The 22,153-nt window shown below is 45.1% G+C and overlaps 4 protein-coding genes and 2 long non-coding RNA genes across 18 annotated transcripts in view; 1 reads left to right on the top strand and 5 right to left on the bottom strand.

Moving 5' to 3' along the window:
- pde4cb (phosphodiesterase 4C, cAMP-specific b) overlaps positions 1-4,881 on the top strand; it is a 42,236-nt gene extending 37,355 nt beyond the window's left edge. For all 11 annotated transcript variants that reach the window (XM_029828624.1, XM_011615059.2, XM_011615058.2 and 8 more), the window contains 9 exons: positions 598-691; positions 1,977-2,143; positions 2,224-2,322; positions 2,462-2,626; positions 2,762-2,861; positions 2,959-3,113; positions 3,254-3,376; positions 3,637-3,819; positions 3,947-4,881. In XM_029828624.1, the coding sequence (XP_029684484.1) occupies positions 598-691; positions 1,977-2,143; positions 2,224-2,322; positions 2,462-2,626; positions 2,762-2,861; positions 2,959-3,113; positions 3,254-3,376; positions 3,637-3,819; positions 3,947-4,468 (1,608 nt within the window). In that variant the 3' untranslated portion in view covers positions 4,469-4,881. The remainder of the gene's footprint in view (positions 1-597; positions 692-1,976; positions 2,144-2,223; positions 2,323-2,461; positions 2,627-2,761; positions 2,862-2,958; positions 3,114-3,253; positions 3,377-3,636; positions 3,820-3,946) is intronic.
- LOC115247312 (uncharacterized) lies at positions 2,903-3,742 on the bottom strand. The gene is made up of 4 exons (XR_003886365.1): positions 3,622-3,742; positions 3,510-3,553; positions 3,221-3,400; positions 2,903-3,032 (listed from the first exon to the last, which is right to left on the bottom strand). It is a non-coding gene; the product is annotated as an uncharacterized lncRNA (long non-coding RNA).
- A 1,641-nt stretch (positions 4,882-6,522) lies between the features above and the next one.
- On the bottom strand, positions 6,523-8,449 carry LOC101079473 (gamma-interferon-inducible lysosomal thiol reductase-like). Its single transcript, XM_003974356.3, has 7 exons — positions 8,231-8,449; positions 7,578-7,766; positions 7,434-7,505; positions 7,267-7,356; positions 7,028-7,180; positions 6,857-6,925; positions 6,523-6,755 (listed from the first exon to the last, which is right to left on the bottom strand). The coding sequence occupies exons 1-7, from the start codon at positions 8,363-8,365 to the stop codon at positions 6,696-6,698; spliced, it is 768 nt and encodes a 255-aa protein (XP_003974405.2). The 5' UTR covers positions 8,366-8,449; the 3' UTR covers positions 6,523-6,695.
- A 791-nt stretch (positions 8,450-9,240) lies between these two features.
- On the bottom strand, positions 9,241-11,083 carry LOC115247311 (uncharacterized). The gene is made up of 2 exons (XR_003886364.1): positions 10,939-11,083; positions 9,241-10,883 (listed from the first exon to the last, which is right to left on the bottom strand). It is a non-coding gene; the product is annotated as an uncharacterized lncRNA (long non-coding RNA).
- A 77-nt stretch (positions 11,084-11,160) lies between these two features.
- On the bottom strand, positions 11,161-18,754 carry LOC101079698 (phosphatidylinositol 3-kinase regulatory subunit beta-like). Of its 3 annotated transcripts, none has more exons than XM_029828629.1 (12): positions 18,215-18,754; positions 16,060-16,730; positions 15,076-15,228; positions 14,882-14,972; positions 14,707-14,805; positions 14,185-14,365; positions 13,943-14,062; positions 13,727-13,869; positions 13,451-13,627; positions 13,275-13,346; positions 12,912-13,073; positions 11,161-12,832 (listed from the first exon to the last, which is right to left on the bottom strand). In XM_029828629.1, exons 2-12 carry the CDS (start codon positions 16,403-16,405, stop codon positions 12,643-12,645), a joined length of 1,734 nt encoding a protein of 577 aa, XP_029684489.1. In that variant the 5' UTR covers positions 16,406-16,730; positions 18,215-18,754; the 3' UTR covers positions 11,161-12,642. The 3 variants fall into 3 exon arrangements, with proteins under 3 accessions (XP_029684489.1, XP_029684488.1, XP_003974406.2); XM_029828628.1 differs by having other exon boundaries at positions 11,163-12,832; positions 13,943-14,065; positions 18,211-18,754; XM_003974357.2 differs by having other exon boundaries at positions 11,163-12,832; positions 13,943-14,065.
- Positions 18,755-19,539: 785 nt separating this feature from the next.
- On the bottom strand, positions 19,540-21,162 carry LOC101079925 (GTP cyclohydrolase 1-like). Its single transcript, XM_003974358.3, has 6 exons — positions 20,830-21,162; positions 20,612-20,721; positions 20,437-20,492; positions 20,299-20,330; positions 20,136-20,220; positions 19,540-19,992 (listed from the first exon to the last, which is right to left on the bottom strand). The coding sequence occupies exons 1-6, from the start codon at positions 21,077-21,079 to the stop codon at positions 19,863-19,865; spliced, it is 663 nt and encodes a 220-aa protein (XP_003974407.1). The 5' UTR covers positions 21,080-21,162; the 3' UTR covers positions 19,540-19,862.
- Positions 21,163-22,153: the final 991 nt, after the last annotated feature.

The raw sequence follows: 22,153 nt of genomic DNA, 5'->3' as shown, positions 1-22,153 counted from the left end.
ACGGGTTCCTTTCAGTGCAGTAACAGCAGCAAACCCAGAACAGGGAAACTGCTGAGAATATTTCAGGAATCAGTCTGCATGTATGTTTTTGTGCCTGTATCGTATAGTAAGTGTGTAGCCACTGCAGCATCACTCTCTCACACAGATCCCCTCCCCGCTCCCTCAGCCACCACATGGTAGACCTGTTACATAACCAGTGTGAAAGCTGCCGCTGTAATAAAACTCAAAGGGAGCACTCAACACTTTTTAAACTCCTGGCATGAATATACCTGCAAATGTGTGTTTGCTACCAATGTTGCAGATGTATGAGTCTGTCCTATTAAGAAATACGCATTTTAAAGGAGTTAAAGATGAAAATATGTTGAGAAAGAATATTATTATCATTTTAGTATATTAGGCTAATGACCTTGCCTGTCTATTACTTATTACTCATTCATATTTACTTATGTAGCTCAGCGAGACTTCTAATAATCACTAGCATTTACTCATGCGACACACTTTTACAGTTTTGTATTTAAAAGTCTACCAGCACTAAACACATCATTGTTTTGTTCTCGTTGTTGTTGTTGTTGTGTGTGCGTGTGTGTCTCTACACAGTTTAAGAGAATGCTAAATCGTGAGCTGACTCAGCTCTCAGAGACAAGCCGGTCAGGGAATCAGGTGTCGGAGTTCATCGCTAACACCTTCCTAGGTGAGTTTCTATTAAATGCTGACAAAAGCAGTAAAGGTGTCAGCTGTGATGTTTTTGTTGTGGTGTCCTGGACCAAAATGGAAAAACCTTTTTGGACAGAAAGGTTTAAGAGCATTAATACATTTTATGGTTGGTGACGTAAGTGTAGGGGTAAGATACTTTAGGTTATCTAAAATACCGTGAACAATTTTTATCATTTAATGTCTTTATCATCGGGACTATTTTTTTAATAAAGGGGCTCAAAGGGACAAAAGAGATATTTTAAACAGTAAAAGGGGGCTTAACTGTTTCTGAAAAAAGAGAAATGACTGTCAGGCAGCATAGAGATGAAGCAAAAAGAGGAAAATTTCCTGAACAGGTGCACTGCGTCCATCAACATTCCCAGATACATGGTGTGGTGTTGTCGTAGCAACAGGGTGCCATATCTAATATATTATTAGACAGGGTGTTGCATCAGTTGGGGGCTCAGTCTTCAGCAGCATTGGCGGCAGGATGGAGGTCCAGCCGAACAAGGATGGACCTGTCAGTCGGGTACCGTTTGGACAGGGGAGTCTTGGCTTTGAGCTTGACGGCATTTGGGAGTGAGGAAGAGGAGGCATTGTCTGAGAGGTGAGAGGGGCGTGCACGCTCACGCACGCTCCCACCGAGGTCCCTCTGCGTCCATCAGCTGACATCTGCACGTGTGACACCTAACGTCTGGATAATCTGCTTTCATTTAACGGGCCGTGTCCATAAGAAAGCCAGATGTGCAATGCTGAGGACCCGAAGTGAAACCGCTCAAACGGGACGACTTTTCCCACAAATGCGGATGAGTCATTGTCGACACCGTTGGGTCTGCAGGAACGTCAAGCGTACGCTGAAACTGTCGAGGGAAGATGGCGTTTTTGATTGTTTTCCCCACCGTTTGCATGAAGGATGAAGTCTTCACTTTGGACTTGAACCGAAATCTCAGTCCTGTAACTGACGGACGCTGCTCTGAACTCACGTTTGGATAAACCAAGAAACACTTCATCACCAAGCTCATGGTCGGACTCAGCTCTCAAGAAGATCTTATCCATCATTCTTAGCAGCTTAACACTGACGTACTAACTCAGTTTTGCTCTGGTAATAAAGATGGTAATGTCACATTTGTTTTCATTTTCCTGTTTTCAAAGGATATAAATTGAAATCCCAGTATTTTGTGAAATGAAGATTAGAGTTAGGGTTCTGTGTAAATGTATTAGCAGAAAAGCACGATTGGACAGTTATTTAACGGTACGCCTCTATGTGATTTTGTTCATCACAGAAAAACAACATGATGTGGAGATCCTGTCTCCACCCCCAAAAGAGAGGGAGAAGAAGAAGAGACCAATGTCACAGATCAGCGGTGTGAAGAAGGTCATACCGAGTTTAGCATCTGTCTCCATCCCTCGCTTTGGAGTCAACACTCCACAGGAAAGTCAACTGGCTAAGGTGGGCACACGCACGCACGCACACACATACACACACACACACACTCCATGCCTTAAGTTTGAACCCTCCTTTCCCTGCAGGAGCTGGAGGAGATAAATCGTTGGGGTCTGGACATGTTCAAGATATCTGAGTTTTCTGGAAACCGTCCTCTAACAGTGATCATGTACTCAGTCTTCCAGGTACAACGGATATCCAATAATGCAATTATCTAATTTAAGTAGTATTATTGTGGTTGCAGGCACACCTTCGGTAACATTTTAACCATCATGCGAGATGAGAAATAAATAGAAATAATGTTTCTTCTGACTCACACTTCAGGAGCGAGATCTTTTGAAAACCTTTAAGATCCCAGTGGGCACATTTGTCACCTTCGTGATGACTTTGGAGGACCACTACCATGGAGACGTAGCTTATCACAACAACATTCATGCAGCAGACGTGGTGCAGTCCACCCACGTCCTCCTGTCCACTCCTGCCTTAGAGGTGAGCTCTCACAGGTTTCACGAATTTCTTTAGATTTCAGAATGCAGCTAATAATTTCTGCAGAGTCAGCGCTTGTTTGAAAGTTATTTTAGTGGCAATTTTAAAGAATATGCGTCTGTTTCATGTTTATTCCAGGCAGTCTTCACAGATCTGGAGATCATGGCTGCTCTGTTTGCTAGTGCCATACATGATGTCGACCACCCAGGAGTTACCAACCAGTTCTTAATAAACACCAGTAGGTCTTAGCTCATAACAAATTAATTAGAATTTAGTTTGCAAACTAACAACGGATTATCTCACACTGTATCTCAATCTCATCCTGTATTTGGTAGGTTCAGAGCTTGCATTAATGTACAATGATGCTTCTGTTCTGGAGAATCACCACCTGGCTGTGGGCTTCAAACTGCTGCAAGAAGAAAACTGTGACATCTTTCAAAACCTCAGCAAGAAACAGAAAGATTCTCTCCGTAAAATGGTGATCGACATGGTGAGATTTTGGCGTCCCCATGCCCAGAGATTAGAGAAAGTGGTGACAATTGGAAACTTGAAACATGCAGAATCGTAATCCTGGTGTCTAATAAATAATGTACAGACCTGCTCATGCTGAGCTGTGGTGGTCCCCATCAGGTGCTGGCCACAGATATGTCCAAACACATGAACTATCTGGCAGACATGAAGACAATGGTGGAGACCAAGAAGGTGACCAGTCTGGGAGTGCTCCTGCTGGACAACTACTCTGACCGCATTCAGGTGGGAAGGCCTCCTCTTCATATCCTGATAATTATATCAAAGTGCATGTTCCACTGGTTGGCCTTATTGTTGGCTACGGTTTTGATTTAATAGAAAAAGTATCTAAATCTTATTTGAGATTTATCAGTTTTACAAGATACGAGCCTCCATGCGCTGATGGTCATTTGCTTCCCTCTGCTGGTGTGATGTTGTTACTGCATCAGAAACGTATCGTAATCGCCAGTGAACTTAAATGATCATTGTACCTCTTTTTTCCTCAGGTTCTGCAGAACATTGTCCATTGTGCTGACCTGAGCAACCCAACAAAACCGCTGGAGCTGTACAGAAGGTGGACGGACCGTATCATGAGGGAGTTTTTTACACAGGGAGATCGGGAGCGGGATAAAGGCATGGAGATCAGTCCCATGTGTGACAAGCACAACGCTTCCATAGAGAAGAGCCAGGTATGAACTTCTGACATAAAGAGGAGACATATAAAAGAAAAGAATGCTGAATATCAACATTTTGTCCTCAAATACTGTTCACTTCATTTGGCTTTTTAAAAACCGTTTGTTGTAAATATGGTTTTAGGTGGGCTTCATCGACTACATTGTCCACCCTCTTTGGGAAACCTGGGCCGATCTGGTGCATCCAGATGCTCAGGAAATCTTGGACACGCTGGAGGACAACAGAGAGTGGTACCAGAGCATGATCCCCCGCAGCCCATCACCCTCCAGCCCTGAACACGACGCAAAGGGGTCAGGAGGAGAGGCTGTAGCAGCGGGAGAGGCCGTTCCTTTAGGAGGTGGAGGGGACAAGTTTCAGTTTGAACTCACTTTGGAGGAGGAGGAGGAGGATGAGGTGGAATCTGAGCTGGAGAGCCAAAAGGAGTCAGGTGAGGAGTGGCACCAGGATTCCCCTCCAGCCTCCTCGCCAGACCCCTGCAGGTACCGTCCCCCGTCGCCTCACCCAGTGCGGACCATGAACCGGATTACCATGTCGGTGCAGAGCCCACACAGGCTGCGTGGGTCAGTGGGGCAGGAGAGCACCGACAGGGATGGAGAACTGAACCAGGAGAGGGAGGGGGTGGAGCACCCGCGTACGGGCACATAACAGCCAGCACGATCTACCCAGCCCTGGAAAGTGCTGGTGGGATTGAGACGGAGGCAGGGCACGCCTTAACAGATAATGTCTGTAAAATGATTACAGTCCCTTTACACTGGAGACACCCTCCCTGCAGAACAGAGGGGCACTCCCCTCTCTTTTAATTTATGTTTTAGAATTGAATTTAGTCACTCTGTGTGTGGCTGATTGGCCCGTTTGTCTGGCCCTGCTTCATGGTAGCTTCAGGTCCCAGTATGCTGAATAACTGGGAGGGAGGATGGATCAAAACGGTGATCTTCTCCAGAGGAAGAAGATCCTCCCTGAACCGTCTGGACATGAGCAGCTGAGGACTGAGGACATGAGGACTGCTCTGCTTTAACAGGGTCTTGGAAATTATTTTGCATTATGTTTTTCTTTATTTTATTTTATTTTTTAAAGTTTATTTTTCCCTCAAGAAGGACACGGGTTATGAGTTATTGTTTATGTTTTGGTGATGTGCAGCAAATGAAACTATGGACGTAAGCCTCAGGGTATGGAGAGGAACGCAGATCTGATGTAGCATGGATGCAGAGGGTACCCCTGATCTGACCCTGGACCAGTCTGATAACCTCTGAGTCAGACCCAGCTGAAACCTGACTCGTATTTAATTCAAACCCTTTAAGAGAGACGGAAGCAATGGAATGATATTTATTTAAACCAGCTTCCCGCACTGCAGAGATTGGACACGGACACAGTCTCGCCACCTGAAGACACCATCTGTTTTTTTGTTCTTTTTTAACCTGAGAAGATTTTAAATGGTGGTTTTAGGTTTTCCGAGCTGTTCCGTAAACGTATGTTTCTGGTTTGGTCTGTGTTTGAGCTTTTAAATCAGGGTGCCTCCAGTCCGCTGTAGCACTTTACCCTCTCTGCCCTGCAGCTCTTCTGCTCCCACACACAAAGGGCTTCACCTGCCGTATGCCTACTACTCTCTCAACCAATCACATCTGCTGGGCTGCACTTTACTCTTTAATACTAATAACCTCCCCGAGTGCCCCAAAATCCTTTTCCTCGTCGTACCGCCGTCAATTTGTTTTGTTTAACTCGTATTAGAGACAAATTGCTCTGTTACCACTGGGTTTGCTTTGATGTTGTCTGACTACAGACATGAAAGGATCTCCCAGATTCACATTGAAGTGCTCCATGTACCTGCGCTCGACTGGGACGACTGTGAAGCGAACACATTAAAACCTGCCAGCCCACCACGCTGGACCTTTTTTAAAAACCATTTTGACCTGACAAATGTGTCAAAGTCAGAGACTTAGAAGCTACTTTTTACGATCCATGTCAACGTTATTCATCGTTCATAGTTGATGGGGTTTTTGTGCGACAGCGCGGTTAAAGGGCAGGAAATAGTCACGCACCACATACAGAAAACACGGCTCCACTAAAGTAGCCGCTCAGCCTTACACGTGAAAGCTTTTTTAAAAGAAATGTCCACATTCATTGAGAAAACTTGACATCACATATGTGTAAAATATAATTCACCGCGGTTTGTTGGTTGCAGATGCAATATAAACCCGAGTGGTTCTGGGTTTTTGTGTGTGTTTTCACCCCCAACTTCACACCTCAGATCATCGATAGACCAAACTCTCTCCGACTCTGGTCAGGTGACCCTTAAAGAGGAGCCACATCGAAGACAAAAACACGTTGAGGAATGTTCCTGAGATTGGGAGCAGATGTCTGTAAGCAGATGATTGTAACATGGACACGTTGGAGCGTGCCTCGTCCAGGGGACACCGACGCCGTCCTCCGTCAGCGAGCCTTTGCTGTTGATAACTGCCAACCTTCATGTTTTATGCTGTCTGTTCTCAGTCTGTGTCGTGCAAACGTCTGTATTTATTCTTACCCGTTGAGACAAAGTACTGTAATACTGGACATGATGTTTTGGAGCCTAAGAATCAAGTATAATTTACACGCATCTGCCACTCCAAGGTTCTTAGTCGAAGACAATTGTTTTCATTTCTTATTTTAAGCCAAAAGATTCTTGGGAGCACAGGGTGTTTTAAGCAGGAGGTGCCAATAAATTCTATAAAAATCAGGATTCTTAGATCCTTTCTTTATTACGTCAGATATACGAACGGGTTTCTAATAGAAAGTTCAGAACCTTCGAACATGTTAGTGTGCTTTTACGTAGCTAATTTGCTGTTAGTTCATCTCCGTGCAGGCAGCAAACGTGGTGGCGTTGCTTTCGTGGTGTTCAGCAGAAGCTCCTGTCCAGCCTGACCGGAGCGCCGGTGCAGGCCGCCGGCTTCACCCCCTGAAAGCAAGGTCAGATACAACAGCAGCAGGTTTATCCCCACGTTCTGATGGCGTCTGCCGAGGAAGCCTCGCCTTCACGGTTCGAGTCACAAACATCACCTGGTAGAGTTGGCAGACCAGCTGGAGGAGGGACGACATGGCCTTGGTCTCACGCTCTGCTGTGTACTCCTGAAACCACAACACTCACATCCTTACTACTCCGGCCACATCGTTGTGCGACCTCTAATAAAGAACCCTGCAGCAGAATTCGAAGGGTTAGAACAGTTTTACCCCATTGAAAGTGACCCAGGGTACGTGCAGGTGGGCGGGGCTCAACGCCCTGGTCATGGCAGCGTTGGCGTGCATCAGCTGGTGGCCCAGGCCTCCCTTCACACAGGAATCAAGGGTGGACCAGGAGACGGAGGGAGCGTACAGCTGGAGACACTGAGACAGCGGGACAGGGACGTCAGCCGCAGCTTTGAACCCGCGGGTTCCTGTTTGGGTTCCTGTTTGGTGTTGCAGACACTCACGGGCCGGGCAGCTGTGAGGGGGTCTGCGGCCGCCTCCATGCAGTAGATGGTCTGCAGGGACGAGGGTCCAGTCAAATGGACGATGCAGGCCTGGAGGACGGGATGGATCAGTCCACACGAATTGTGTTTTTGGCATTTATTCTTTTGAAATGAGACACGGCGATAACCTCGATCATGTTTCCCAGGCACTCGGGCTCCCCACCCTGACAGACGAAGGGAGACTTTGCTGACGGAACCTCCTGCAAGGGGAAGACACTCACATTTACCGGGGGTCCGTACTTTTTAGGCGTCCTCTGAAAGGTTCTCGGTACCTTGGTGTTTCCGTACGGCACCAGAGTCACGGTCATGATGTCCTGCAGCATGCTCCAGGTGGGGAAGAGCTGCTGGCTGATGAAGACTCTGCTGCCTGGACACAAACTCTGGTAATACAGGGTGACAGCAACAGGGGACACGGACCGGTCTGGCCCGGTGGCAGTCAGCTCCATACACTGCTTCTGGACCTGCAGACAAGCATTTCTACTTAGGCAACAAGTGTCACTTATAGAGGCAAAATGAGATAACTAGAACCCAATGAGGGGACTGGCTTTTCAAATGTTTTTTTTTTTTTTTTAATGTTTTAAAATCTCTAATCACATAAACTAATTATGTGATTTTTTTTAAAAATGTCTGATCACATAAACTAATTATGTGATTTGATCCAGAGATTCTGTCTCGGTCACATGAAGACCCACTGGTGTTCAATTTCCAGAGCATGACTCCCATTAAAGTTCAGAAGCTTTGAAAATTGTACTTTTGCTGTTCGCCATATGTGCATTGACCCTTTTTAACAATAATCAATCTCCCACGCTTTAAAAACATTTCTTACCTCGAACAAACAACATTATTTCACAAAGAAAAAAACAACTTTTTGGCCTTAAAATGTTACTTTCAGAAAACTTCAAGCCAGTGAGTGCGCCGTACTCACCCTACATTGGAGGGCTATCTCCAGGGACCGACACCACTGGGATGGAGGATACCGGCAGGCCGGTTTGGGATGAGACGCTCCGCTCCGCTCAGCGCAGAGGAGCAGAGACAGCACCAGCAGCCCCCACGGCTTCATGTTGGAAAACCAAACTGTCTACACTCACTAATGCAAGCCTGCTCCTCCCCAGAGCCGCCCGTAATCATCATCTTCATCAACATCGCCGTCATCACCAGTGCTCCCTTCGCTGACCATCGGAAATTTGTCAATATCATCAGTATTTAAGAAATAAACAAGAATAACTTCTTTAAAAACATTTATTTGCTTATTTTTATCGCATCTATTGTGATCATTATTATGATTATTCAGTGATATATATGAAAAAGAAACTTATGCCGATACACAAAGAAAAAGAAAATAGGAGTTCCGAAATCCCGGGGCAGTAGCCCACATCTATAGAGCACCCTGCCGCCCCCTAGCGGCGGCGCTGGGTTATATACTCCTCATTCTTATTGTAAACCCGAAACTTCACAGTCGAGCAAAACGTTCTTGGCACTATAGGTAAAGAGTGGTATGAAATGCTTAAGATCGCGATTTATGTCACAGAAAATTGGATCCACTCCAAAAAGCTGATTCGAAACACAATGAAGACACAATTAAGCACCTGGTCGGATCGTTCCAGGTAGCTACTGAGCTATCTAGCTGACCACGGATTTATTTTGTTAGCATTTAAAAAAAATAATAAAACACGTATTTTAGCAGTGACTGCTGCTTTGGACTATTTACTTTTAACTTCGCTGAAGACTTCGTGTCAAACTGGAGGATGTCGTACAGGTAGGAAGACTGTGTGTCAATGCTGCTGTGCATAGAAGACGGTTTTAATTCTGCTGATTTGTGGAAAGTTTCTTTAGAATTTATAGCAACATTTCACCTCAAGGCCTTTTGCATTTTGGGTGCGTGCGTGTGCGCTTTACTCACTTTACTCCATTAACCCTAAATTAAAACACAACCACTCATCGTCTCCAATTTATTCCATAATCTGAAAGTGCATACATGAACAATTCTGTTCTGTTTTTTTATTTTTAAACATCAAATCAATCATTTATCTTCTCTGATAAGACTCCTAAAGGAAACACAAGCTACTGCAGAACATCGGTACCCTATGGATTAATCCATACAGCAAAGAAACATTTACATTGACAGTATTTTCTCGAATCGTAGCAAGCTAATAACAAAGGACATTTGATGCATTCACATTTAAGGAGAAACACAAGTCCTCGGAGTCACAATGTAAAAATTAAAAAGTCAGAGTTACAGAAACAACATTTGAACTCTTACTAATTACTACAAGTATGACTGGACAGATAGAGGTATTTGATCATGTGCACGGCTCGGATATAAACCAGACCCTCTAGATATATTGTGCATTAGACTAAAACAATTACGCATTTGAAGTGAGATGGAAAACAGAAGCAGTCTCCCCAGAGTTGGTTGTTTTCTGCGTGTTTTGTGTCTGGCAGTAACCAAATCTCTTTATTGCTTATGTTGAATCAGGGCAGCTGTTCTAACTTTTTACCTGCACAATCTCAGAATCACCTGTTATAAACTCATCAGCTGTTCTCTAATTCACCAAAACCTCCACATCTCAACCTCGGTTACACAACTGAAAAACAAGTCTCGACTCTGTAATCAGGTACTTTCACAACAGACAAATGAAAATAAAATGCTTTTTTTTTTTTTTTACCGCCTTTTATGTTAAATATCATCTTACTGGCTGGATAAATGTCAAAAATCAACTGGTTTTGTTCTGCACAGGAGAGGTTCAGACGGCCACAAACAGAAACGTGTGCACAGACGTTAAAAATGTGACTCTACACACTCGCTGTTCTAAAAGTTCACAAGAGATGCTTTTTTTTTATTTTTTTTTATTTTTCTCTCCTCACCTTTTTTCCACACCTGTGTGCAAATGGAAACTCCCCAGTGGAGCAGTTTAACCTGATCGTCACACTTCATTAGATCTGTCCTGAAGTGGAACGTACGCATTTAAACTTCAAGTTCTAGATGTACTTTATTGATCAGAATATTATATATTATATACTTTAATGGTCAGGATTTTATATACTTTATTGATCAGAATATTATATATTATATACTTTATTGATCAGGATTTTATATATTATATACTTTAATGGTCAGGATTTTATATATTATATACTTTATTGATCAGGATTTTATATATTATATACTTTATTGATCAGGATTTTATATATTATTTACTTTATTGATCAGGATATTCCGTGTGCAATAAGTTGTGGCGGGACAGATGTCCAGGTGCTGCAGAGGCCGACGCATCCAAGGACGCCATCATTTTAGTCAATTCTTAGTTCTGTCGCCACAGATCGGAGGATATTTGGTAAAATTTGGCATTAGGTCCACCTGTCCCCCACCTGTCTTCAGCCTGTCTTCATGCTGTCCCCCACCTGTCCCCAACCTGTCTTCATGCTGTCCCCAACCTGTCCTCAGCCTGTCTTCATGCTGTCCCCAGCCTGTCTTCAAGCTGTCCCCAAGCTGTCTTCAACCTTTCCCCCACCTGTCCTCAGCCTGTCTTCATGCTGTCCCCAGCCTGTCCTCAGCCTGTCTTCATGCTGTCCCCAGCCTGTCCTCAGCCTGTCTTCAAGCTGTCCCCAACCTGTCTTCAACCTTTCCCCCACCTGTCCTCAGCCTGTCTTCATGCTGTCCCCAACCTGTCCCCAAGCTGTCTTCAACCTTTCCCCCACCTGTCCTCAGCCTGTCTTCATGCTGTCCCCAGCCTGTCCTCAGCCTGTCTTCAAGCTGTCCCCAACCTGTCTTCAACCTTTCCCCCACCTGTCCCCAACCTGTCTTCAGCCTGTCCCCCACCTGTCTCCAGCCTGCCCCCCTCCCGTCCCCACTCTGTCCCCCCACACTGTGTGTTGTGATTGACGGGTGATCTCGGTGATGTGCATTTTCAGTGTTTAGCACCAAAGATGGTCGCAAAGTAAAGACCCCCCCCCCCAAAAAAACAAAAAAACAAAAACAAAACAACATGTTTACAGCTGGTGATGGAATATAACTACCAGAAGTGGTATCAGAACAGTATCTCGCCGTAACGTCCTTCAGATGAGTCGTTGTGTGTTTGTATATGTAAACGGGGAAACTAAATCTGTTTAAATATTTAACTTGTGTCTTATATTCTCTTATAAAAATAGTTGGATTCACTGTCACCCACAGCTTCTCTCACAAAGTGCACCATAAAAAGAGTCCGGGGGTCCCGGACCCAGACAGGCCTGAAATGTAAACACTTTCAGTTCAAACATGCCCAGGTATCAAAAGAAGATCGTCAAATATAATCATTTTATCCTAATTTCCTGAAATAGTCTTATTTGGTCCACGTTAGCTGGATTTGTTTCGCTACATACCTGCATAGTTCAGTCATTCTTAGTACAGGGGGGTGTTATATTTTATCTCTGTACCTTAAAACATTCAGTGCAAAACCAAAGGCAGGAAGTTGTTTTTCTATTATTTTCATTGGAGTTGATCTTTTAAGTTAATTCTTAAACGTGTTTATGAGTGAAGAAGCCTCGTAGGTTAACCGCAGAATCGTCTTTTTTGTTTGTTTTTTTTAAAAAAAAGCTCACCAGGATTCTTGTGCTGTTGTTGACATGCATCCACCGACACACAACTATGACTTTACCGCCTTGTTGCTACGCAACGTTGTGGCGACGCAAAGGATGGAAAAGGGGGCAACGCCGAGCCTTCTGTCGCTGCTCGTGGTTTTTGTGCAAAAACACCTCAGCCAACGCATCGGAGTCCAAACGGTTGTACTGTGTTCTGGATAAAGTGCTTGTGTGTCTCTGCAGGTTTTGATTAACACACCGCTCGCTCCGTGCGCGTAGTGTGTGTTTGCTGGGAACTGCAGAGTTGCATCCTGAGCTCAGGTTCCCAAAACCGCATCAGACGCCGCGGCTGGACATCGAAGACGCCGCTACCGTTTACGCAAAACTAAAAATCGTTTGAGTGTCGTTGGACAGAAAAATTTGTCCCACAAGATCCGTTAAATCTGGTCATAATCTGGTGCGTCACGAAAGTTGACAGTAGCTTAAATAGTTACGGGTGCGTGCTGTAAACTCCTGATTTGTTCAACGTTCGGATTCGAATCGTCGAGCTCTTGATAACGACAATATCTGATTGATGCTGCGGACGGTGGCGTTTTTGATCCCACATTTGTGACTTGTGTCGTCTTTGAAACTTGATTTTGTGTTTGTGTGTCCTGTAACGTCTCACCGGTGTTGGATTTTAGAACCCCTGAACAATGTTTGGTGTCGACGGCGTCGGTAACGGTGCTGATGCGCTGAAGCTTTGGGAAAAGCGCCATCAGGGTGGCGTGCTGGTGTTTCTCAGCTGGGCTGCTGGCTGAGAGCGGGCCAGGCCAGGGTTACATTCAGCTGCTGGTTGTGTTGGATCAGGGATGTGTGGCGATAGTGGAGGACCAGGTCCCTCAGCGAGGAGTACAGGTTGTAGGGCTCGGCAAAGCCGTACCCTGTGGACGTCCTGTAGATCATGCAGTGCTTCACATCCCCATTCACACTGTTATGGAAAAAAAAGCCACGTTTTCATGCGCCGTCAGCAAAGATGATTAAAACCTGCAAATAATCACGTGACTCACACAACTGAGCAGGCAAAGGAGCCCCTTTGAGTCTGGCTGTCCCTGATCAAGAAGGTCCCGTCCCTTCGTCCCTTCAGCAGCTCCTCCGCCTCCTTCCGTTTCATATTCCCAACGTACCAGCTCCTCTCCTCCTGGTGGGTGTCGTCTGCGAGGGTGTACGGGCTGGAGGATTTTACAAAGAAGAAAAAAACCTTTTATTGAGAGCTTGTGTTTATGGGGCTTTACTCAATTCACATTAGAAATGTTTGCCCCTAGTGGTTGAGTGCTGCTACTGCAGTCCAGTTGCATTTTAAATCTTTGACAGCAAATGTGATGCTAATAATTGTAACAGGAGAATAAAGAGGTAAAATAGTCGGTACTCACTCCTCTTCTTCGTTCCTGATGCCCAACCAGTCGTTGATCTGACTCTGTCTAAAGCCCTGCTGGGTGAGCCACCTTTGAAATGCAGAGAAAACACAAACATTGATGGTTGGAGTACTGTATTTGTGCTATATGTTAACTTGGTCTCCATCATTAAACGTGCCACCCGAGGATCTTACAGCAGGTACTGATCTCGGAGCTTCCTCAGCTGCATCAGGTCAGGCCTCAGGCTGTTGATTTTCTTGTCCATCTCCATGTGAGCCAGCGCTTTACTCCTCAGCTCCTCCTCCAGCTTTTTCTTGCTGCTGTGGATCTCCTCCACCCGCGACTGCAGCTCGTCTGAACCGCTTTGGATCCTGGGAAGAGACGGGGACGAAGACAGTTCATACTGGCCAAGGGTAAAAATGCAGAAGAAAGTTGAGGATGGTTGCAGCTCGTGGTTTTGGGAAGCATACTTGTCGGTTTCTGCCCCGTTGTCTAATGTGAGGAACATGTCGATATATTCCTTGCTGTAGCGTTCCTGAGTTTCACACTCCTCCTCAAAGATGCGAATTATTTCGCCGAAAGCCTCTATGGCTGTCCGATTACTCTGCAAGTCCTGAGAGGAATGACAGAAGACCGTTACCCCGTCTCTGCTATAGTCACCCGAGGAAGCGCAGAACGTGTCACACCTGTGACGTCTGGTTGAACTTCTCATACAGACGGTCGTACTCTTTGCTCTTCTCTTTGTATTGATCCTGTAACATCCTCAGCTGCTGTCCCACGGCTTCAATGTTGATCTCCATGACAACCTGCTGTGGGAACATACATTTATTTTGGTTGGGAGCGAGATTAGGCTTTTTTGCGAAGGTGAAGTTTGGCTTTATTGATCAAAAAAAGATTTTGTTTTGGTTTGAAGGCACCATGAACTCACCTGTTGGTGTCTTGATACGGGGTACAACAGCCGTGTGTCCAGTTTGGCATTGTACTGGGCCAGGGACCTGTTCTGGTAATACTGGATGAGGTGCACCACAGAGGGGAAGGCCAGCGGCTCGGTGAAGCCAACCCTTCCTTGCTTGTTGAAAATCTTTATCAGTCTGTTGGAACCATCTTTCCTGCCAGTGTGGAAACGGAACCATCACAAAGCTGCAAATTAACTCCAGAATCACATTCCTGATATTGGATCTGCCCTCCTGCTGCCTCTCGGGGCAGCTGTGTAGGAGCTATCTGCCTCCTGCAGCCATTGCTGAAATATTCCAAAATGGTATTCCAGCTCTGGCACTGCACTCTCCTGCTGGGAGTGGCCTGGCCGTGGCGTGGGATTGTTGGGAAGAACCAACAGGAATGCCAAGGCGCAGTTACTTGGCATTCACACTGCATTTACATTCAAGTATAATGTCTAAGCACAGATATATTGGTATCTACCATCTTTACACATAATCTTAACACCAGTTACCTTAATGTGAGGGTGTATTCCCCTTTAACTTTACTGGAAGCATCCCGGACCAGGAACGTGCCATCAGGAGTGTTTCTCATCATACTATTAACCTCTTCCCTGCACACAAATGGGTCAGTTACTACAATGGTCTAAACAAGCCTCCAAATTATCGCCGTAGTGACGTATTACGGACCTTGAGATACTCCCCCAGTACCACTCCACATCGGACAGATTGTCGTCCTCGGAGCTGCGGTCACATGCTCCCGTCACTGTAGCCGTGTTTTCTTCGTTTTAAATTTGGTGGGGTAAAAAAAAATAGTCACACAAATTTGTGGCATCGAGAAAACATTTACAGATATTCGGAAGCGAGCGGGTGCTGGTTCGTACCTCCCTCCTTGGTGGTGTTTGTTCTCTCATCTAAAAAGACGTCGTCGTGCTCGGCAGGGACGGACAGGTCCCGCAGGACCGCCGTCAGGGTGCAGGACTGGCCCTCGCTCTCGCTTTGGTTCATCTTTGGCTCCATCCACTCTGCAACATCAACTGTACAGCGACCCGCCGTTAAGTCGTGGTGTCAGAAGAGGCCGTTGACGATCTGCACCTACGCTCCGTGGCCCTGCGAGAGTGATCGTTTGGCTGCCTGGTCGAACACCAGGCGGGAGAATTTGTACAGACTCGTCTGCTGACACATGACACTGTGGCTCGCCTGGAATACCAGAACAGGCACTCCTCCGTACTCGGGAATACTGACCCACGCGCGGTGCGGCCCGCTGCCCAGCATGCCTCGCCTCGCCTAACAAACAACAGCTGTCAGCAATGGGATGCCATGTCGGCCCGAAGGACTGGAGCTGACGTACCACTGTGCTTGTTTGTGTTTACTGCCCCGTACGTGTTCATCAGGTGTCTAGTAAACAAAGAACGGCTTTGTGTCTTATAGAGTCCGTGATTTGGGAACCGGCGTGTGACTAAACGGGCATGTTGGAGCGTTCTGCGTGTTGATACGCATGTGTCATTGGAGGCCAAGCTGGAAGCAGTTGATGTCTCCAGCACTTGTGACAGCATGCTTGGAGATGCATTAAATTGCTTCGGCAGGCCGTACTGTGAATTCGAGGAATCGTGAACATCTTGTTATAAAATTAGAAATGGCGTAAACACGTGAAACTATTCTCCACGCCCCACTTCTGAAAGGCTGCTAACAAAATCTGATGTTTTTCTCTGAGAGATAGCGTTAATCAGCAAGGTTCTGCAAAAGCTCACTAGCATTGGTCCACCGCTGCACGGCAATATTAGAATATTCGTTCATTCATATTTGTTTCCTGTATTAGTGAGTTGTTATAACCAGAATGCCAGCATCAATAGCTCAGTAAACCTTACCGTGAACCGCTGGGCAAGGCTCAACGTTGGTGCTCTCTTTCTGCTGTTTTGATTGGGTGCTCTGTGACGACATCATCTCAGGAAATCCAGAATGGGGCTCGGGATTATCCACCATATGGTCGGCGCTCCGGCTGATGACTGCAGCCTCCTCCGTCAGACACAGTGATGCTAAAGATGACGTTGGGTAATCAGCTGGCTGGAGCTCCTGGTGTGCTCCCAGCTGGGAACCATCTTCCTCCATTTTCATAGCAAAGACGCGGCAGGTCTTGTGGTCGTGTTCAGGCGCTGATGCGTCAGGGTTAGAGACACATGATATCAGCTCATAGACGCGCTCATGGCTGAGCATAGACGGAGGGACGATGCAAAGACTCAAGGCTGCCCTGTGTTGTGGAGGTAGAGCAACGTCTTCATCCCGAAACTCCGCTGTAACGTCACTGAAGAGCAGTGCGATGACATTGCCAGTGTCTTCCTCCTCTTCCACGCTTAGGAGTTTGTTTCTTTATCGCGGAGCGGTGAGCGCTGTTGCATCTTAGTCTCTCTATTAAAGGGATTCATATCTGGGGAGTTTTTTACTGGCGAGTGCTTGCTCCAGTGACATTTTTGACACGTTTTGATCTTAAAAATGCGCAAGATTCCTCATCATTTGCTTTTTTCATTTGATGTCATAGAGCCTAAAACAAGAAAAGAGCAGTCAGCACTCACCACCGTGATCTCCTCAACACCTGAATATCTGCAGTGTGACTCTAATTTTCTCTATTAATATTTGGATATGCATTGCTTTTAATGTCGTAGGCATCGCTTTAGAGTGTTACATTAACCGCTGCGGTCGCCATTTTGTGTATTTAAAGAGTATATGTTGGTTTGCACACGCCGCTGCAGCGACCTCACTTCCTCCAGTGCATTAGGACTTTCTTACAGTGGCGATAATTAATTTCATGCTTCAGATTACAGCACTTTTTCAGTCAATATCAAAGTTGGAAACGCAAAGAAAAGATAACATTATGACTGGAGAAAGAGTAATATTATTTATATATATTGCTATATATGGCAATCTTGGATTATTTTCTAATATCCTGCTGCCCCAGAGGTTAAAATATTTACCAACGCACACAATTTAACCATCAACCCAGATTATTTATTACAGCCAAAATCATCCCCTGATCAGCAACCATGATGATTAAAATAATTCTCTCACGGGACGGTCCAGCACAGGAAAAGACTTGTTATATAATGCCAGCGTAGTGTCATGTTATGGATCACATTACATCATAAAGAATTGGGATGTTAATCCTCTTCCTGCCGTTAACATCTGGGATTAGCCAGCAGTTTATTACCCCGGTTACTCTATATATCCTGTTGACACCAATAATTTAATTATATTTTCCCCCAAAAAATGCGCAATAAAAATGTTACCCAAATATAAATTACGTTATTCAATTGGTTGTTGGTAATAAAATGCACATAGAGACACAACCTTTCTCCAAAAAGTCGTGATGTAGAAAATGGCGCCGCAACGAAAATACTTTGACTTTACCCAGCAGTTAAATGTGAATTTTATATTGGATGGATAATGGGTTGAAATTGGGGGTTTTTTCAGCCCAACTCCATCATAGTCGTAATACTGGACGATTAAAATGATTTTTTTTCTTCAAATATTTTGTCTCCGATTTTGGTTTTCCCAGAGAATTTTAAAAAAAAATCTCGATGAATATTAGTAAATCAGAAATACCTCTTTGCCACGTCGGCTTGTCGTTATAAAAATGAATGAAACGCATGCTTCGGTTAAGAATTTCTGGATTTGACGACGAACACTGTCGAGTTCATAGCGATCTTTAGATTCCCTCCTAAATAAAATACCAGGTAATTTCAGCCGAAGTGGTCGATGCAGCGATGGTGACGTTGATGTCGGTTGGTTGCAGTTTGTGGGCACGTTATCGAACGATGGCGAATTTTAGAAAACGAGACGGCCGATGTACGCCATAATTCCCCAACGCCTTTAAGCTTTCGCCGTCCTGTACCGATGCTTGAAATGCCGAAGAACTAGGAGAGCGAACGCGCACGGAAGTTCAGAAGGGGCAACTTCTGATGCGGATAACAGCCTGAAAAAGGCAATTGCCGTTAGGAATGTCAGCAGGATGTGACGGGACGTACCTACCTGGGCCAAGACGGACGGACCTGGCGACGGGGAAGCCGACGTTTCATCGGCATCATGAAGCGACGAATAGACACGGCTAGACGCACACGTGGCTTGGATCAAACCAACCACAGGCCTCTGTCCTCACGCCATCTGATGTCCCTCCACCCCTCCATTTCTCCTATCCCACACTGCCTCTTTTCCTCTCTCCTCCATGTTCGAATGATCCTCTCCATTTGGTGGTTGTCCATCTCCTCGGAGTGCTACAGATTCCCACGGTGCCGTTCTTCAGGGCATTCCCTCTCTTCCTCACTCATGTCTTCATTTTAAAAAAAAACAAAACTAGATTTTCCAGCACGTTTCCCACGCTGCCTATACTTTTATTATGAGGAAAGAAAATGCAGAAAACCAGTATAAAATCAAAAAATGATATAGTGTGTGAGGAAAATAAAAGCACAAAAAGCAAAATCCCTGGCTTTTCAGAGCTAATGCCGGTAACGGAAGGGTAAAAGAGCAGCGCTACTCTTCGCAGCGTAACTCTTTATCACAGTTTGAGACCACGGTGGGGGGACCGAAGCATGAGAATGAGTCAGTGGGATAAAAAAACTCCCATATAAATAAATAAAGGAAGGATGCCACTGTTGCTATACAGAGCAGGGGGCTTAATGCTTTCCTGAAATCCTATTGGTCGGCCTGTTGCCATGTGCTCAAGAGTCAGCAGAGATGCTGCTAACAAATCAAGGAAATGTTCTAATATTAGACTGTATGTATCCAGGCAGCGGGAGCCCCTGACCTCTCAACTCTCAAATGTTACGTTCCACTTCACACATCAGCATAATGAAAGAAGCGGCGTGGAAGTAAATGGTTAAAAAAGAAGGAAAAAAATGTTAGGGCAGCACGGACAAAACAGCAGACAGCGTCGCACCGTCCCAAGTTTGTGACGTTCCGTGAACACAGATGGCACATTTAGGATTTTAATTTGATTTGTGCACTGTAATAGAAGATTTTTTTTTTTTTAATTCTTAATTCATTTATTTGGTTCGGTGCTGCATGATTGTCGGAATGTTATATTTGAGAGATAAACTGGGTCTCCACATTAAAAATGAATAAAGCGTGCATGGATTGCTCTGGCTGTTCCTAGTTTTCTCATGCTGTAGATGTGATCCATAACAAATTGCCAACATTATTCGGAGCCGTTGGCATTCGAGAATAGCTACATGCATGATTTTTATTCAACGTATGTTTTTAATCACAAAAAATAGACTAAAGATCATGGTGATTGTTATACCAGATCATCGTTCATATAATAAGTTCAGATAATGAAAAACTCAACAAACTACGTGACCTTGTGTATACATTTTACAGCCTCTGTTATTTTATTTGTGTTGTCATTCAGCAAATGAAGGCAGTAAACCAAAGATGCATGACAGAATCTAACACATAGCATCATTCCTCACACAAATTTCTGTCTTTTTTTTATCACTTTTTACTTTAAACATCACGTTGTACTTGAAGCACCAGGGAGGCGATGGTTAGACTTTATCACCAGCTGCTAATTTCATACAACCTGATCAAATTTTCAACAAATCCTGTTTGATTTGCATCAGTTGACGAGTTGCTTTGAAGAAAATTCCCTCAGTTGAGCTGCCGGCCAAATTCGAAACCGTTTTTAATTCTTCTTTAAGAGGGAGAGGAATTCCCTCCTGAGGTCTTGGTCTTCATTAAAACTTCCCAACATGACGCTTGTGACCGTACTGGCGTTCATCTTCTGCACACCTCGCATCACCATGCACATGTGGCTGTAACGGGAAGAGGAAGAGGGGGCAATACTCAACATGCAGCTTTAGAAAGAGGAAAAAGATGCAACTCTAAAATGGTGTGTGGTGATTCCTGGGATAATTGGACCTTATAGGGTGAGAAAGGATGGATGGATGATACTCACACAGCCTCGATCACCACCGCCACCCCAGCGGGCTCCAGCGCCTCAGAGATGGCCGAAGCGATCTGTTTAGTTAGACGCTCCTGAACTGTAGAGCACAAAATAACACAAATGTTTGCACGAGAGTAACAAAGAGGAAACTTTCCAGAGTAGGAGGCAGTTCTACCTTGAAACCTCCTGCTGTAAACTTCCACAATTCTGGAAAAACAAAAGGAGAAGAATCAAAACAAAGTCTTTGTGTGTGTGTGTGCGTGTGTGTGCGTGTGTGTGTGTGTGTGTGTGTGTGTGTGTAGCTTTTACCTACCTGGCCAGTTTACTGAGACCAACCACTTTCTTGTTTGGGAGATAAGCTATGTGAGCCTGGAACGTTTACAGAAGAAATACACTGAATATACCTAAAATGACTTTACAGAAGATGTGATTGACAGAGTAAAAACAACCTGCAAAATTCTGAAATTTGTGTTTAACCATGACCTTACCTTGCCAAAGAAGGGAACCAGGTGATGCTCGCAGAGAGAAAACATCTCGATATCCTTCACGATCACGACTTCTTCGTGGTTTTCATCAAAAATGGCACCGTTTAAGATTTCTGTGGGTCAAAAATGGACTTTACTTACTCCACCATTGTGCCGCCGTGGTTGCTCTTTCCCACACCTACATTTTAGAGCTGTAAAACTACCTCCAATGAAACACTCACCTTTGATGGATTCGTTGTAGCCTTTTGTGAGGAACTGCATGGCCTTGGCGGCGCGCAGCGGCGTGCGCAGGAGTCCCTCCCGGTTGACGTCCTCCCCGAGCTCGGTCAGAATGTTCTTGTAAGACTTCTCCATCTGGGACACTCTGTCTGCGTTTGCAGAGTGGTCGCAGTCCTTTCCTTCTTTGCACAGACCTTTGTGCTGACCGTCGATGTACATGTTTGAGTACTCCTCGATGACTTCGCTCATCATGCTGGATCTGTGTCACCTCGCTGGAAGACACTTCGGGACGCTCGGCACCAGTGGACAGCTGTTGTCTCAGGGCTGTCTTTTTAAAAGCCCCATCACTGTCCCCCCTCGGCTACTGCGTCACAGTAGTTTACAGTGTGCAGGAGATAATAGCATGTGGATTATTATCCTCCTTACTAAGATCTTCACACTTGGTTGAATCAATTTTGAGCCGCGTTGCAACCAGAACCACAGAGCAGCACTGGATGATCCTGTGACTTGAGTTTGAATACCTAAAAGTCATATGCTCTAATGGAGGTTAGATGGTCTGGGGTTCTTAGAGTAACTCATGATATGTTCGTGAGTATATGATGATTTGTAGCTGGGATTTTATCCGACAGCGTGTGTAGACGATGACCTATTGGTGGGGTACAGAAGAGACACGTCCAGCCGCTTCCTGACCCACCTGCATCGTGTTCCTGTTTCAGAAAACACTGAACCATGAATCCTGCTTCTGATGTTGCTTGCTTCTTAAAAGCGGCCCAGCTGCACGGCGTTTCCATGCTTCTGTGAAGGAATCTTTTATAATAAAATGCTGCAGCTGCAGTGGGGTGTGCACGTACCCACATGTGGCATCATGTGGAAATAACACCTATTCCTTCCATAATAGACACTGTCCCAACTTTATTCTGTTATCCTTGGTTTACATTTGCTGCCCTCCTGGTAAACAAGGTCCTGAAGCCTGACCCTGAGCTTGACACACGGAATCGATTAGAATGGACCAGTATGGCTGACCTCTTTTGCCCTGTCATGGAACGATGTAACCATGTAACGATATAAGCATGTAACCATCAGAATCAGAAGAAGGTTTATTGCCATTGTTCATGTGATACACAGTATTACACAAACTAGGAATTTGTCATGGTGTGCCGCTGCGACATTCAACATAACACTAGACATCAACACCACACTAGAATAAGATAAATAAAATAAAATAAGACTTATATACAGTATATACATAAATAGTGAGTGGTAAGAAATAGTGCAGGTCCATGAGGAGTAATGTATTGTTTATGAGTCCGGCTGGCTGCTGTACAT

This window comes from Takifugu rubripes, chromosome 20 (genome assembly GCF_901000725.2).
Source record: "Takifugu rubripes chromosome 20, fTakRub1.2, whole genome shotgun sequence".
Classification (NCBI taxonomy): domain Eukaryota; kingdom Metazoa; phylum Chordata; class Actinopteri; order Tetraodontiformes; family Tetraodontidae; genus Takifugu; species Takifugu rubripes.
This window is presented reverse-complemented; position numbering and strand designations above follow the sequence as displayed.

Bases quoted from the DNA above. Each gene is read 5' to 3' on its own strand.
- LOC101079473 (XM_003974356.3), bottom strand. From the start codon at position 8,365: ATGAAGCCGTGGGGGCTGCTGGTGCTGTCTCTGCTCCTCTGCGCTGAG. The intron at 7,767-8,230 runs GTGAGTACGGCG...GCTTGTCTGCAG, and splicing joins AGATAGCCCTCCAATGTAGG to GTCCAGAAGCAGTGTATGGA. The intron at 6,756-6,856 runs GTGATGTTTGTG...CCTTGCTTTCAG, and splicing joins TGGTCTGCCAACTCTACCAG to GGGGTGAAGCCGGCGGCCTG.
- LOC101079925 (XM_003974358.3), bottom strand. From the start codon at position 21,079: ATGATGAGCGAAGTCATCGAGGAGTACTCAAACATGTACATCGACGGT. The intron at 20,331-20,436 runs GTAGGTAAAAGC...TTGTTTTTCCAG, and splicing joins GGTCTCAGTAAACTGGCCAG to AATTGTGGAAGTTTACAGCA. The intron at 20,221-20,298 runs GTAGAACTGCCT...TGTGCTCTACAG, and splicing joins TTACAGCAGGAGGTTTCAAG to TTCAGGAGCGTCTAACTAAA.
- LOC101079698 (XM_029828628.1), bottom strand. From the start codon at position 16,405: ATGCTCAGCCATGAGCGCGTCTATGAGCTGATATCATGTGTCTCTAAC. The intron at 13,628-13,726 runs GTATGCTTCCCA...GTCTCTTCCCAG, and splicing joins AACGGGGCAGAAACCGACAA to GATCCAAAGCGGTTCAGACG. The intron at 13,074-13,274 runs GTGAGTACCGAC...AAAATCCTCCAG, and splicing joins ATCAGGAACGAAGAAGAGGA to CCCGTACACCCTCGCAGACG.